This window comes from Furipterus horrens, unplaced genomic scaffold (genome assembly GCF_987537825.1).
Source record: "Furipterus horrens unplaced genomic scaffold, mFurHor1.1.pri manual_scaffold_3, whole genome shotgun sequence".
In the NCBI taxonomy this organism is placed as follows: Eukaryota; Metazoa; Chordata; class Mammalia; order Chiroptera; family Furipteridae; genus Furipterus; species Furipterus horrens.
Genome location: NW_028327173.1, coordinates 35,808,423 through 35,824,070, shown reverse-complemented (window position 1 = coordinate 35,824,070; position 15,648 = coordinate 35,808,423). Strand labels below are relative to the sequence as shown.

General features: G+C 41.6%; 1 protein-coding gene across 1 annotated transcript in view; it reads left to right on the top strand.

Annotated features, from left to right (window-relative positions):
• The first annotated feature begins 1,001 nt into the window (after window positions 1-1,001).
• Window positions 1,002-15,648, top strand: part of RAB3B (RAB3B, member RAS oncogene family) — a 50,478-nt gene continuing 35,831 nt past the window's right edge. The window contains exon 1 of the mRNA XM_090269450.1: window positions 1,002-1,229. Within this exon, the coding sequence (XP_090125576.1) occupies window positions 1,002-1,229 (228 nt within the window). The remainder of the gene's footprint in view (window positions 1,230-15,648) is intronic.

Below are 15,648 nucleotides of genomic sequence, written 5' to 3'. Positions count from 1 at the left end.
GAGTGCTGATTATGTACTAGGTCTTGTGCTAGGAGCTAGAGAGGCAGAAATGAAGTACATTCAGTCCCAGATGAGTGATATAAAGGAGGAGCTGGAATAGTAAACAGTTTTGAAATGATACAAGTGCTCTTCGAGTGCTCTGGGAGCACAGGGGCAGGAGTGTATGCTTCTGCCGTGCACAGGGAAGGTGAGACTTTGTTGGATCTGCAAGGGTGAGTAGGAGTTTAGTAGGAGAAGAATGTGTAGGCAGCAAGAAAGAATACATGTCTAAAGGGACAAAGGCAAAACATATTGCATATTTGGAGTAAAGTGTATAATTTGATATAAAAGTAGCACAGGTTGGTAGAGAGGAGACTTAGGGAAGATAAGGCTTAGAGTTTTGATTCTTTGGTTATTTGGTTGTCAAGTTGCACAGTTTGGGCTCAATCTTCAGAGCTGTGGGAAGCCATAGAAGCTTTTGAAATGAGAGTGATAACCCTGTACTGGGCCGTTCTTAGAATGTCCATGTGTTTGCTGTTTTGACTTTTTTTTCCCCTTAAAACTCAGTTCAGGAACTGCCTCCTATAGGAGACTCCTTGACCACCATTCTTCTAGGTTGGGCTAATGCTGCTTGTGGGCTTCCTCAGCCAAGACCTCCTCTGTCTTATCACTTATCTTCTCCTTTTGTTGCTCTGAGTTTACATACTTTTTACTCGAATCTGTGGCCACTTAGAGGTCAGACACCATGTCTGATTCATATTTGTATTCCCCAGGCCCAGCACAGGGTTCGACCCAGAGCAATGTTCTCAGTAAATATTTGCTGAAGGAATGAATGGGAGGAGCTGGGCTCTAACTCAGTCCTGAGACAACATTGGGATAGGTGCAGTGATGGGGTGATTCTGTTTCCTTAGTGATGCTGGAATGGGGAATTAATTTATGAATGACAAAGTGACCATTAAATGTTGGTGACTCAGGGTGACACAGGAGATGTGTTTCTGAGTGACCACAGGTTTCTCCTGCAGATGGCTTCAGTGACCGAAAGCAAAGCTGGAGTCAAAGATGCCTCCGACCAGAATTTTGACTACATGTTCAAACTACTCATCATTGGCAACAGCAGTGTTGGCAAAACCTCCTTCCTCTTCCGCTATGCTGATGACACCTTCACTCCAGCCTTCGTCAGCACTGTGGGCATCGACTTCAAAGTGAAGACAGTCTACCGCCATGAGAAGCGAGTGAAGCTACAGATCTGGGTGAGTCCTGGGAATCTTGGGCAGGATTGTTCTGACAGGGGACTAGTCTGCTAGAACCGGGGCTGTGCGGTGGGGCCGGTTTGGAACTTCTGGGTTCCCTGCTGGTTTTATACAAGTTTACTCTCCTCTGGGGGCTCAGTTGCTTCTGCTGCTTAACTTTCCAAGAGGCTTTATCCTGGCCTGTATGAATGAGTGACTGAGAATCTGGGCTTTGGAGTTAGAGACCTTGAATTCAAATTCTAGTTCTGCCACTTACTAGTCATGGAACCTTAACTGTATTACTTAATGTCTCTGGGTCACTCTTTCCTCTTTGGAGATTATAATAGCATCTACATCATAGGGCTGTGGGTGCTTAGTAAAGTCACTGGGCCATAGTTAATGCACACTAAATGTTAGCTATAGTACCCATAATTGATCACTGCATAACAAATCGCTTCAAAACTTGATGGATTAAAACAACAATAGTAATTCATTACCACACAGTTTCTGTGAATTGAGCGTTTGAGCGTGTCTTAGTTTCTGACTTGTGGCCTCTTATGAGTTTGCAGCCAGATGTTGGCTTGGGTTGCAGTCATTAGAAGGCTGGAGTAAGGCTGGAGGATCCCGTCAAAGGTGGCTTACTCACATGTCCGGTACTGGCTGTTAGCAGAAGGCCTTAGTTCATTCCTATGTGGCTCTCTCCACAGAGCTGCCTCAGTGTCTTTGTGGCATGGCAACTGGCTTTCCCCAGCTCTTGGAGAGATCCAAGAAACCAAAGAGGAAATGGCAATGTCTCTTATTAGCCTTAGATTATTCTCTTGGTCGCTGCTTTAATGTAGGAGGAAACTATACAATGGTATGAATCCGGGAGTGAAGATCATTGAGGACCATCTTGGAAGTTACTATTACTGGTATTTACCAGTGGTACTAATAAAATATATACATATTTGAGATGATATAGCAACATATTGATCATATACTTTTCAATAATGAATTAGTACCGAGATTAGACACCTTGAAAATTTGTGATTTAAAGTATTCAAAACATGTATTATTTATTATTCAACTTGTTAAATATAAATTAAAACATTTTGTACATATCTTATTGGTATAGTCTGTATACAGCATTTTTTTACAAATTATTTTTATATATTAACATTACCTTATAATTAACCCCAAAAGGTAGGTATTATTTTAATACACTCTTATTTTACAGAAGGAAAAATTTCATATTCAGACAGTAATTAACTTGCCCTAAGATGACCACACAGCTATAAAGTGGGATTCCCGCTTAGATTTTCTGATTCTAAATTATGTTCTCTTTTTGCTACACTGTAGAAGCACATTAAACCTTATAGAGCCCATATTTCCATGTATGACAACGTTAAGTATTAATTTATATACAGATAAAAGTTCATTTTGTTCATTTTGTCTCTATTTAAAGGAATTAAGGAATCACCAATTAATAGAAATCTCAGAAGCTATACAGACCATTTAGTTCATTGGTTCTAGAAGTGTGGTCTCCAGATTAGCAGCATCAGCATCACCTGAGAATTTGTTAGAAATACAAATTCTCAGGCCCTTCTTTAGACCCACTGAATCTGAAACTCTGGTGTATGGCCCAACTAACCTGTGGTATAACAAGCCTTCCAGGTGGCATTGAGGCAGGCTAAAATTGAAGAGTCACTGATCTATTTTAACTGCCTCATGGTGAGAATCAATAAGTATTTATTAAGTACCTATTGTGTGCCAAGTACTTCCACATATGCTATCTGACATCTTTGCAGCCAATGCAAAGAGTAAGGGTGAGAGCACAGGATATTTGTGGCATGGTGAGCAAGACAGGTTAACCAGAGAGAGGCTGTGAAAGAACAAGGATGGGTTGCCAAGTTACGTTTTCTGGAGAGGCCATCAAGCAGCAGCTCGGGGGGTAGGGAGACCTTGCACAACAAACAGAAGGTTCTTACCATGGTTCAGGGGGTAAATGCCTGATGACTCCTTAGGCAGCTGAAGAAACTACTAGAGTTTATTTTATCTGTGAAGATAAATGTTTACTAATAGTTAATATATAGATTGATGGAGATGTCTTCATTTGCTCTCCACATCAGATGATCACATGTCCTACCCTCGAAAAATCTTCAGGTAGAAGGAGACATTCTGCCCTTCTAAGGGGTTGGCAGTGGCGTCTCCCTCACTCTTCATTCATTTTTAGCCCATTGTGAGCTTTTGCCATCTTCCTGGGCCTGGTTAAGTGGATTTATTGATTTTACTACCCAATTTTAACTAAATGAACCATCATAATGGATATGTGGCTTTAAAAGAGTCCTGCAAAGAAACCTCTGATTGAACACTATACTAATTATAGTGAGCCCAAATGAGCACAGAAAATGGCTGAACTGATATTTCTCTGACTGCTAGCACAAGTTCATTGTTGGCCATGTTTTGAGGTAAAATCAATGAGAATCTAATTACATTTGACATAGTCACATTGCTTTTGCTAAAAAAGTATTTAGGAAAGGGTTTGGGTTTTTTTTGCATGTATGCATATATGCTTTTCTGTAAAAAAAAGTTTATTGTTTATAAATACACCAAAATGTAAACATTTAAATAGTATTTATGTCACTTTATGTATTTTATCTTCATGTACAGAAGTATATATATATATATATATATATATATATATATAATTTAAGTAAATATATAAATTAAGTAAATTTATAAATATTATGCTGTGCCTAAATTTTTCTTCCTTAATAGGGGTATAAATTTGGAGACTACTATAGGCATTGGGAAGCCATAGATGGGTTTTAACAAGGTGAGATTTGCATTTTAGAAAAATCTCTGGTTTCACTTTGGAGAGTAGATGGGAACAAGACAAAGAAACTACTGGTTTGGGTAAGTTATAAGGGCTTGAGCTTAGTATATTAGCCTCCTTGGGCTACCAGAACATAATACCACAGACTAGATGGCTTAAACAACAAAAATTTATTTTCTCATAGTTCCAAGAGATTGAAAGTCCAAGATCAAGGTGCAAGTCTGGCGAGATCAGACAGCTGCCTTCTTGTTGTGTACTCACATGGACTTTTCTTGGTGTGTACAAATGTAGAGAGAGTGGGCGAGCTCTCTCATGTCTCTTCTTATAAGGACTAATCCTATTAGATCAGGGTCCTACCCTTATGACCTCAACTAACCATAATTACTTCTTTAGAGTTCTCATCTCCAAATATAGCCACACTGGAGGTTAGGGCTCTAACACGTGTTTTGGGAGGACACAGACCTTTGGTAAACAACACTAAGACAATGACAAAATGACATAGGGATGGAAATGAGGAGAGAGATTTAGGACTAGAATTTATGGAATATGATGATCAATTAATTGTATAGGGAGAGGGAGAAATACATCTGTACATATATAGTTACTTCATAAACAAAATTTCTGTGATTTTTTTAAAAATCAGTGTGAGCTTTGGTAATTTACTTAACTCCTATGAATAGATAATATCCTCAACTGTAAAAGCTTCACAGGCTTGTTCTGGGGCGGGGGCGGGGGGGAGGACTACATGGTGTTAACATAGTATTGTGCCAGGCACATATTAGGCATGAAATTTCACTTCTATGAATAGATAATATCCTCAACTGTAGAAGTGACACAGGCTTGTTGAGGGGAACTACATGGTGTTAACATAGTATTGTGCCAGGCACATATTAGGAATACAATAAAGTTAGGTTCCTTCCTTTCTCTGCTCTTTATCCACATGCAAACGGTGACTGACTGGACCCCTCCCAAGGTTTCCCACCTGTGGTTCCAGATGTGCTGGAATAGCATTCAGGGACTCACTAGCACAGCATGAAGTGTTTATTTAAATTTCTCCAACCGATCTAATCTCTCCCAGGGAATTTCAGTAAGTCATTGTCAGGTGGAAGGTGGAGAAAGAAGAGAAGATCATGAGCATCATTGAGCAGGGCCATTCACAAAAGGAGTTTCTGTCACCTCTGGGAGATGTTGAGTGAGGAAGGCATTGGTAGTGCCTTATTCTCTGGGGTCCCTCCCTACATAGGTTCCTGAGAGCCCCCTCTGTTTCCTGGCAGGTTAATTAATATGGATCAGAGAAGAGAATCTTAGTGGGGAGGTGGGGGTAGGGGAGATGTCTTATTAATAGAGAATGAGAGCACACACAGTTTTAAAGGGAAAGAGACTTGGAAGCTCCACAGCAACAAACCTGACTAGAGGCCACTTACTGTGGGTGCTGGTTGCCAGGCAACCCCTGGAGACCTGTGGAAGAGAAGAGCAGGAGAGGGCCTTTCACTACCTCTATGTGGGGCCCATTGCAGGGACTATTGTGTCTGGTGCTGGTCAAGGGAAGAATCTGGGGACCTGTGGAAAGACTAAGCTGACCTAGGACTTTGGGGTCCTGGGTTCTATTCCTGGCTCTGCCCTGCAGTTATTGTGTGATATGGAGTGACCCTTACCTTCCCCCAACGATCAGATGGAAAAAGTAATTCTTGCTCTTCTTGCCTCATGGGTTGTTGTGAAGATCAAGTGAGTAAGTGGGAAGGAAAGCCCAAGGAGAACTATGAAGCCTTAAGTAAATCAGAAGGACTATGGATATTGCCAACCATGTGAATTCTTCTTGTATGTGCTTTAAATCATTCTTTGTGTCTTTCAGACCTTCCCTCTGACATAAGGAGATAGTAGTCTCCTTAAAGAAAGGAGGAGGTTGAGGCAAAAGATGTCAAGAAACTTCTGTAGTCAGGCAGTGACCTTCATTCCTTCATTCATTCACTAGACATTTATCCAGTGCTCACTCTGTGCCAGGCATTGTGCTAGCTGTGGGGAAACACCCTTCCTGCTCTCATGGAGCGTACACTCTAGCAGGGGAGATAGATGCTAAGTACATGAATAAAAAAATATCTAATTTTATCTGTGGTAAGGGGCCTGAAGGAAAATAAAAGACTTGTTTCAAAACCGGGTCCTGGGACTCAGAGCTCAGGAATCACTGACCTGTGATTTAGGTCTCATCACCTGGCTTGCAACTGGGGTTCCCAGGCTTAACTCTATTCCTGGTTTGAAAGGCTAGCTTAACTGATGACCTTTCCCACACCAGCTCACCCCCAGGCCTGGTCCCTGTCAGGGGATGTGGTGACAGGGGCCTCCATTGTGGAAAGGTAGAATATTTTCCTTCCCAGTCACACCAGTGAGGCTTTTTGGGTGACTTGTGTGTCAAGTAGTGTCTCATATGTCTGGGGTTACTGGTGTGAAGGCTGGAATGGACTGGCAGGCCTGTCCAGCATTCTTCTATTGAGGGTTCACCAACTCTGTGTTTTGTGAAGGATTTGTAGGCCTCTGTCCTTACTCCTGGGCCTGTCCTGGTGTTACTGTTCTCCTTCCTCTTTCCTTCTCTTCAACTCTGTGCTCTGAGGCCCTCCGTTATTCTGTTTCTGTGTGTGTGTGTGTGTGTGTGTGTGTGTGTGTTGGTGATGATTTTTTAAGAATAATGTGTAGAAATCATTAACATAAGTATCTGGCACAGAATAAACACTCAACAAATAGTAATTTTCATTAAAATTCTATGGAAATCAAGAAATGATACTCCATTTCTACCCCACCTAAGGTTGGAGTTAGCTGAGAGAGAAGTGCAGGAGTCAGAGAGATGGGAGTAATGTGACAGCCTTACTCCTAGGATGAAGCACATGGCTCAAGTCTTTCAGGATGTAGCTCTTGCTAATACTTCACTTTGGAGTCAGATAGACATACAGATCCAATCACAGGTAGACAGGAGTCACTAGCTGCAATTAGCCCAAACAATATGCAGCCAAGGTCAAAGTCCATGTGACCCAGATTTACTAATTTAAGGCCTAAAGCATCCGACCCAGGTCTGTAGTAGGAGTTTCTTCTTCTAGGAACAGTCTTCTTCATGGAGAGGGAAAAGAGCATTCGCCCTGTAACAACTCTTTCTATAATTAAAGAGATAGATATAAGTAAGCATGGACTCCAGAGGGAGGTGACGCAGAATAATGAAAGCTGGGAAAAATAGGAGTCTTAAAGGACTTCCTGAGAATTTTGAATTCCACAGTGATGAGAGTGACTCCTCCGGAGAGTGACATCTCCGGTTCAGCAGCTGAGAACCGGATCAGGTGAGATGGGGCTGTTGGGCAGTCAGCTAGGTTCACTGACTAGTCTACTACCTTATTCCCACATGTAGCCTCAATGAGAATTTAGGTTACTGCATGACTTTGGAGTCACTCATAAATATTAAAACTAGTGAATATTAAACTAGGAAATGTCAAAGACCTATACTTTAGTCACAGTGATATGAAAGCATAACAAAATATGATGGAGCTTAGGAATGTGGGAAAGAGAATCACACCAGAAACCTAGACTCAGGAGGATCGTGGCTCTTGAGCAGTCATTTGACACATATTTACTATGATGGACATTGGGGATAGAGACATTAATATGAATATGACACATTCTCTGCTCTTCAGGAAGTGGTGAGACTGAATTTACCTCCAACTCTAAAGGTGAAATGAAATGAGTACCATCGTTCTCGTTTTGGTCAATGGATGCAAACTAGGACATTAAGAGGGACGACTTTTCCCTAGACTTTAAGAATTTATAATAATGGGTTATTATATGAGATTGGGCAGCTGTCTAGTGGGCATCTGTATTAGTTTCCTATTGCTGCTGTTACAAATCACCACAAACTTAGTGGCTTAAAACAACACATATTATCTTATAGTTCTGGAGGTCAGAGTTCAAAATGGGTCTCTCTGGGCCAAAGTCAGGGTGTTGGCAGGTCTACATTCCCTCTGGAGGCCCTAGGAGAACGTCCATTACTTGCCTTTTCCAGCTTTGGAGGCCTCCTGCATTCCGTTTCTTTCATCTTCAAAGCTAGAGATATAACATCTCCCAGCCTCTCTCTTTCTAACCTTCTTGCCTTCTCTCAGAGGACCCTTATGATTACCTTGAGCTCATGTGAATAATCTGGGATAATGTTCCCATCTCAAAACCTTAACTTAGTCACATTTGCAAAGTTTCTTTTGCCATGCAAGGTAACGTATTCATAGGTTCTGGTGATTCAGATGTGGATATCTTTAGGAGAGCCATTTTCTGACTAAAAGAAAAGATCTAATATAGATTTTCCCTATCCTTCAAGGCTCTAACTCCAGTTCCCTCTCCTCTAGTGAGAGCCCCCTGAGCTACCTGGCTGAAACAGGTACTGTCTGTGTCTGAGGTTCACATTGCCTGCTGAGAATACCTGTCACCTTGTTAGGTACCAATGAGCCTGTGAATTTAGAGCTCATCACAGAGGCTGAGGTCCAGAGAGAGACTGGACGTTACTAAGAGATCACCATGAGGTCTTCTAACATATTCCAGTGCTTTTCCCGCCACCTCAAGGAAGGTGAAATCTGGCCACCTGAACATAGCAGGGTTCTACAGAGGGACTGACGGGCAGCACAGAAGGGGCTGGAGGCTGAACAGGGACACTGGGGCTTGGGATTCTGACAGGTCCCTGTGGCTCCAGGAATATGGAGGCAGTCCTGAGGACAACATCCCACACTTGGCTCTTATGATAATCAGAATTGATTTTTCTCAGCAGCAAGTTTCCTGGTGTGGCTGCAGAGACATGTTGACACTTTCATCTCTCCAAAGTCTGTAGGAGGCAGCTGCTGGAGGTGCTTTAATCTGATCTCTAAAATCACAACAAAGACTATGGGAAGTCAAATCGGAATTGCAGGCGTATCGCCTTTGTAATTTGCAAATAAATTAACCAGTAATCCTCACTGGCTGGCTATTCAAGGGGCCTCTACTCTTTGGGCTCATGAACCCCTTCCCTCCACCCAAACTGGTGTGGGAGAAAAGGAAATAACCTACAAGCCATTTGCAGATTCATTAATTCAATAAACATGTGTCATGCACCTATTATGTGCCAGACATGGTCATAAGAGGGCAAATAAACAGCTGCAATACAATATAAATGACACAGTAAAGGAAGAAGAAACACAGGGAAAGGAGCTGCTACTTCTGCCTGGAAAAGTTATTTTAGGCTTCCCAGAGGAGGGACATTTGATTTGGGTCTCCATAGATAAGTAAGAGTTTTTCAGGTTAAGATTAGGGAATATCTTTACAAGGAGAAAAAAGAAAAAAAAAAGGTTTGAAAAAGCATGTTTGCTTTCAAGGACCTATTTTGTGCCTGGCTGTGGTAGGTTGTTCGGAGATTGGTCAGACTCAGATGCACTCAATGTAGCAAGAGAGATAAAACATGTATACAAAACTAGATGATGCTACAGACATGAATGATGCCTTGAGAGAGGTACAGAAAGTTTTAAGAGAGTACAGAGAGGAAATGCTTTCTCTCAGACCGAGAGCATATCAGGAGGTCTACATGGAGGAGGTGGCCTTATAGCAGTAAGGGCTGTATCCCTGTCCAGTGTGGCTCAGTTGGTTGGGCATTGTACCACAAAGGGAAAGGTCACCTGTTCAATTCCCAATCAGGATACATGCCCGGATTGCAAGTTCAGTGTCCGGTTGGGGTGTGTGGGAGAGGCAACCTATTGAAGTTTCTCTCCCTCTCTTTCTCCCTCCCATCCCCTCTCTATAAAAATAAATAATGAATAAAATCTTCTTAAAAAAATTTAAAAGGTGGCCCTAGCCAATAATAACATCCACAAGGTAGGGCCATCTAGCTCTGTGGTCCAAGCTGACCTCTGTTTTTGACTCAGTGGCAGGGTGCTGACATCCCCCGAAATGATTTACATGTTTAGGAAACAGTGCAGCAGTGGTTAGGACCACAGCCTTTGGACTGAGCCAGAACTGTGCTCCAAACCCATTTCTGTCACTATCATCTTGTTCAAGTCCGGTTACCTTTCCTTGCTTCACTTCTTTCTAAAATAAGGATAATGTTAGTAACAAGCACATCGTGTCTTTGAGAGAATGAAATATGATAATACTTAGCCTCGTGCTTGGTACTTAGTAAATGATCACTAATTGGTAGTCTTATTATTATTAACTCAGTTACTCTCAAGGGTTGATTTGTGGCAACCTGGAGTCTGGATGTAATTTGAGCTAGACTTTGCATCCTTTTTAGGAGTTCATGCACATCCACCTGGATTCTTTTTCTGAGTCCTGAGCTGGGTCAGCAATGGTTGGTGGCTGACCCCTTTGGCAGAGCACTGCCCTGATGGCACATGCAATTTAGCTGGGGAGATAAAAACAATACAGATAATCAAAAAGAGCTAAAATGTGTGGTGCTGAGTGAACGCAGTGGAAGTTTAAAAGAAACAGTTCAGTATTGGGTAGGGTGGGAGAAAAAGGCCTCTGGGAGGGAGTAGGGGTCATTGCAGGATGGGGAAGGGAGGAGGGTATAATAGAGACATTCCAAACCAGGAGCCTCGACATGAGCTGAGGTGGGGGGCAGACATTAAGGGAGGGGGTGAGTTGTATGCTTTGTGTAATATTCTTCTTTTGAGGTGTCTGGACTCCTCCCATTTCTTCTGGTCACAGCTCCTGCCTCTGCATATACCATGTGCTGTAGCCATTCTGGCCACACCAAACTTCTATGTGTTTGTTTATTCATTCATTCATTCAGCCATGGTTACATTGCATGCACCAAGCATTGTTCTAGGTGCTACAGTTACAGCAGTGAAAGCAACAGACAAAATCCTCTATCCTATATTCCCCTAGACTAGCAATAAATAAATAAAACAGGAGTATACAGCGTGTTCTCTGGTGATAAGTGCTCAAGAGAAAAATATAGCAGGATAAGAAGGGTAGGAAGTGAGGGGTTTTACAAATTTAATTAGGGTAGTCAGAGGACTTTTGAATTAAGCCCTGAAGGAGGGGAGGGATATTTGGAGGAAGAGTATCTCAGGCGGAAGGAACAGCAATTGCAGGAGCCCTGGGGCAGGGGTATGCCTGGCACAGTCTAGGTAGAGTAGGAGGCCAGTGCAGCTGCAACCAGGGGATAGCGGTTGGTGATAAGGCTAGAGCGTTAGTGGGAGGACCGATTGTGTAGGGCCTCAGAGGTCTCTTTAAAGGTTTTGGTTTTTTTTTTTAACTGTTATTATTGAGGTAGAATTTTGAAACTGTGCATATTTAATATATGTAGTTTGATGGGTTTGGACATGTACAAACACCTGTGAAACCATCACCACAATCAAGATAATAGATATATTCAGCACCTCCAAAAGTTTCCTTGTGTTCCCCCCCCCCCTTTTTTTTTTGGTGGTAAAAGCACTTAACATGAGATTTATCTTCTTAGCAAATTTTTAAGTGCACAATGCAGTATTGTTAACTATAGGCACTATACTGTATAGCAGATCGCTAGAACTTATAACCACTGTTTTATTCTCTGCTTCTGAGTTTGACTCTTTTAGATATCTCATTTAATAAAAATAATGCCCTTCTGTTGTTGGCTTATTTCACTTAGCATGATGTCCTCCAGGTTCACCCATATTTTTGTAAATGGTAGAATTTTCTTCTTTTTAAAGGCTGAATAATATTCCATTGTATGTACATACCACATGTTCTTTATCCATTCATCTATCAATGGACATTTGTGTTGTTTCCATATCTTGGCTCTTGTGAATAATGCTGTAATGGACATAGGATGGCAGATGTCTCTCTGAGATCTGATTTCAATTCTCTTGGGTCCCCACCCAGAAGTGGAATGGCTGGATCATATAGTAGTTCTCTCAAAGGACTTAAATAGACATTTCTCCAAAGAAGACATATAAATGGCCAGCAGGTACACTAGCCCCCCTTATCCACAAGAGATAGGTGCCAAGACCCACAGTAGATGCCTGTTAGTACTGTACCCTATATATACTGTTTTTTTCCTGTATACACATACGTATGATAAAGTATAATTTATAAATTAGGCACACTAAGAAATTAACAATAATAACTAATAATAAAATAGAACAATTATAACAATATACTGTAATAAGAGTTATGTGGATGTGGTCTCTTTTTCTCTGATCACCAAAACACCTACTAAGTGACTGATGGGTGGGCAATGTATACATAGTGCATATGCTGGACAATGGGGTGATTCATGTCCTGTAGGGAGGGAGTGGAATAGCACAAGATTTCATCATGCTACTCAGAGTGACATGCAATTTAAAACTTATGACTTGTTTATTCCTGGCATTTTCCATTGAATATTTTCAGGCTGCAGTTTACCGTGGGTAACTGAAACTGTGGAAGGTGAAACTGTGGGTAAGCAGGAACTACTGTACATACAAAAATGCTCAGCACCACTAATCATCAAATAAATGCAAATAAAAACCACAAGATATCACTTTACACATTTTAGAATAGTTATTATTTTTTTAAAAAGATAAGTGTTGGCAAGGATGTGGAGAAATTGGGATTCTTGTACATTGTTGGTGGGAATGTAAAATGGTGCAGCCATTATGGGAAACTGTATGGAGTTTCCTCAAAAAATTTTTAAAGGCTTTGGGTTTTACTCAGAATGAGATGGGAGGGTTTTAAGCAGTGGAATTATATGATCTGACTTACACTTTAAAAAAGTCCTCACCTGAGGATATGTTTATTGATTTTAGAGAAAGAGGAAGGTGGGGAGAGAGAGAGAAGCATTGATTTGAGAGGGAAACATCCATAGGCTGCCTCCCATATGTGCCTTGACCGAGATCAAACCCACAACCTAGATGTGTCCCCTCACTGGGAATTGAACGTGCAACCTTTTTGGTGTACAGGACCATGCTCCAACTGAGCCACCTGGCCAGAGATTACTTATATTTTTTAAATAAACTTTATTTTTAGATAATTTTAGATTTATAGAAAATTTGCAGTGATAGTACAGAATTCCCATATATCCTTTACCCAGTTTCCCTAACATTAACATCTTACATAACCATGGTGCATTTGTCAAAACTAAGAAATTAAAGCCCTGGTCAAGTGGCTCAGTTGGTTGGAGCATCGTCCCCTGCACCAAAGGTTTGCAAGCTTGATTCCCAGTCAGGGCACATGCCTGGGTTGCGGATTCAGTCCTGAGTTGGAGTGCATACGGGAGGCAACTGATGGATGTTTCTCTCTCACACTGATGTTTCTCTTTCTCTCTCTCTCCTCTCCTTTTCTCGCTCTCTAAAATCAATAAACATATCCTTGGGTGAGGATTTAAAAAACTAAGATATTAAAATTGGTACATTATTATGAACTATAGACTTTATCCAGATTTCACTAGTTTTTCAACAAATGTCCGCTTACAGTTCCAGAATTCAATCCATGTTGCATTTAATAACAGGTTTGAAAACTGAGATATAATTCATCTATCATAACATTCACTCTTTTAAGTTGTACAGTTGAGTTATTTTTAGTATTCACAAAATTGTGCAACCATCACTACTGATTCCAGAACATTTTAGTGACTTATACTTTAATATTTAACAGGATTGCTTGAGGCTGGATTATCCCTGTTTCAGGAATAAATTATAAACAGGCGAAGGACGGAAGCAGGGAAGACCAGTTAGGATTTGTAATGATTTAGACAGGGAATGATGGAGGCTTGAAGTAGTGGTAGTGAAAGTGGTCAGATTCTGTATAGATGTTGAAAATATTGCTGGCAAGATTTGCTGATGAATTAGATGTGGGGAGAGAAGGAGGGGGAGGCGTTGAGGTGCTGAGGGTTTGGGCTGAGTGACTGGAAGCTTGAAGATGCCTTTGATGGGGACACTGAAGATAAGGGAGAGCAGGATTTGGGGAGACAATTGGGGACTGGGTTTCGGTTATGTTAAATTTGAGATGTCTGTTAGATAAACAGGTAGAGGTATAGAACAGACTGTTGGATGAGTCTGCAGTTCAGGGCAGAGGCCCTGACTAGAGATAATAAATTAGCAAGTCATCAGCATTTAGGTGGTATTTAAAACCATGAAGTCAAATAAGCTCAATAAGAGAGAGTGAAGATAGAAGAAAATTTCTAAGGACTGAGCCCAGAGATATTCCGACACTAAGATGTTGGGAAGATGAAGAAGAATCAGCAGAAGAGACTGAAAAGGGAAAGTGTGGTGTCTGCAGCCAGAGTTTCACAGAGGAAGGAGAGGTCAGCTGTGTCAGATGCTGCTGCGAGGTCGTGAGTATGAGGACTGAGAATGGACCACTGTTCAGCTACTTGGGGTTTATTGGTGACCTGTTTTGATGGAGTAGTGGAGAGGAAAGCCTAATAAGAAGTGGGAGAAGAGAATTAAAGACACCAAGTATACATGGCACTCTCAAGAATTTTTGCTCTTAGGAAGAGGAAACAAATGGGTGGTAGCTGAAGGTGAAGGGGGAAGTGAGTCAAAAGAGGGTTTTGTTTTGTTTTGTTTTTTAAGATGGGAGAAGTACCAGTATATTTGTGTGCTAGTGGAACAATCCAATAAAGATCAACAAACCAAGCAACCAACAAAGAAGTAAAAACACAAGATTGATGCTATAGGAGAAAGAGGAGAATTGCTGGATGATATCCTTGAGTTGGCAAGAGGGGATGAGATCACAGGAGAGGGTGAGTCCTTGCCAGGAGCACACAGGGCGTATCCACATAAACAGGGGAGAGAGCAGGGGGTATGGGCGCAGGTGCGGCTAAGGGCTACTGTGCTGGCGGGAGTTCTCTTAGATACTATTTTCTTTTTTTTTTTTTTTTTTTTTTTAAAGTATATTTTATTGATTATGCTGTTACAGTAGTTCCAATTTTTTCCCCTTTACTCCCCTCCACCCAGTATCTCCCTCCCCCAGCATCCCCCCCCAAGTCCATACCCATGGTTCGTAAAAAATAACTATCCCTCCCTCTCAGATATTAAGACCCTTTGTAATCTTGTAAAGGACAATGGGCGAAGGTCTCAAGCTCCTCTAGCTGCTTCAAGCTGGACATGGTCGTCGTCCTACCTACCCTTGGGTCCAGAAATCCCTAATAAGAGTGGGGGTGTGGAGGGGAGGGTGGCCTTCCCACATGGGGAAGGATCATGCAGACTCCAGGTCAGTTGGCTGTCTCCGGACAACGGTGTGCTTGGTTTAGCAGGCTGGCATCCTTGTTGTGTTCTGGGGGCAACAGATTTGGCAAAAAGGGTTAAAAAGCATCATTCAATCCATAACTACTAGGTCCAAAAGGCAGGGATTAATTTTTCAATGTTCCACATTAGGAGAAAAAAAAAAAAAAAAAAAAAAAAAAAAAGGGCTTCTTTGGAGGAAGGTGTGCTAGGCACATCTCTCCTGTCCAAAACCCTTTTGCCCATTTTATTTAGTTTGGGCTGAGGGAAATAGTTTATGTTTCCCCCCTCTCAGACCTCTGGGCCCTTTCTGTCCAAGCCATTAGGATAGAAAAGAGAATTCAGTTTTAAAGTGAAGCCCACAGACCATCCCATTCTTCACCAACTCAGCCATTTAGTTCAGCCAAACTGTTGAGTCTCCGGAGGCAGCGCTGCAGAGAGGATTAAGTGAGGC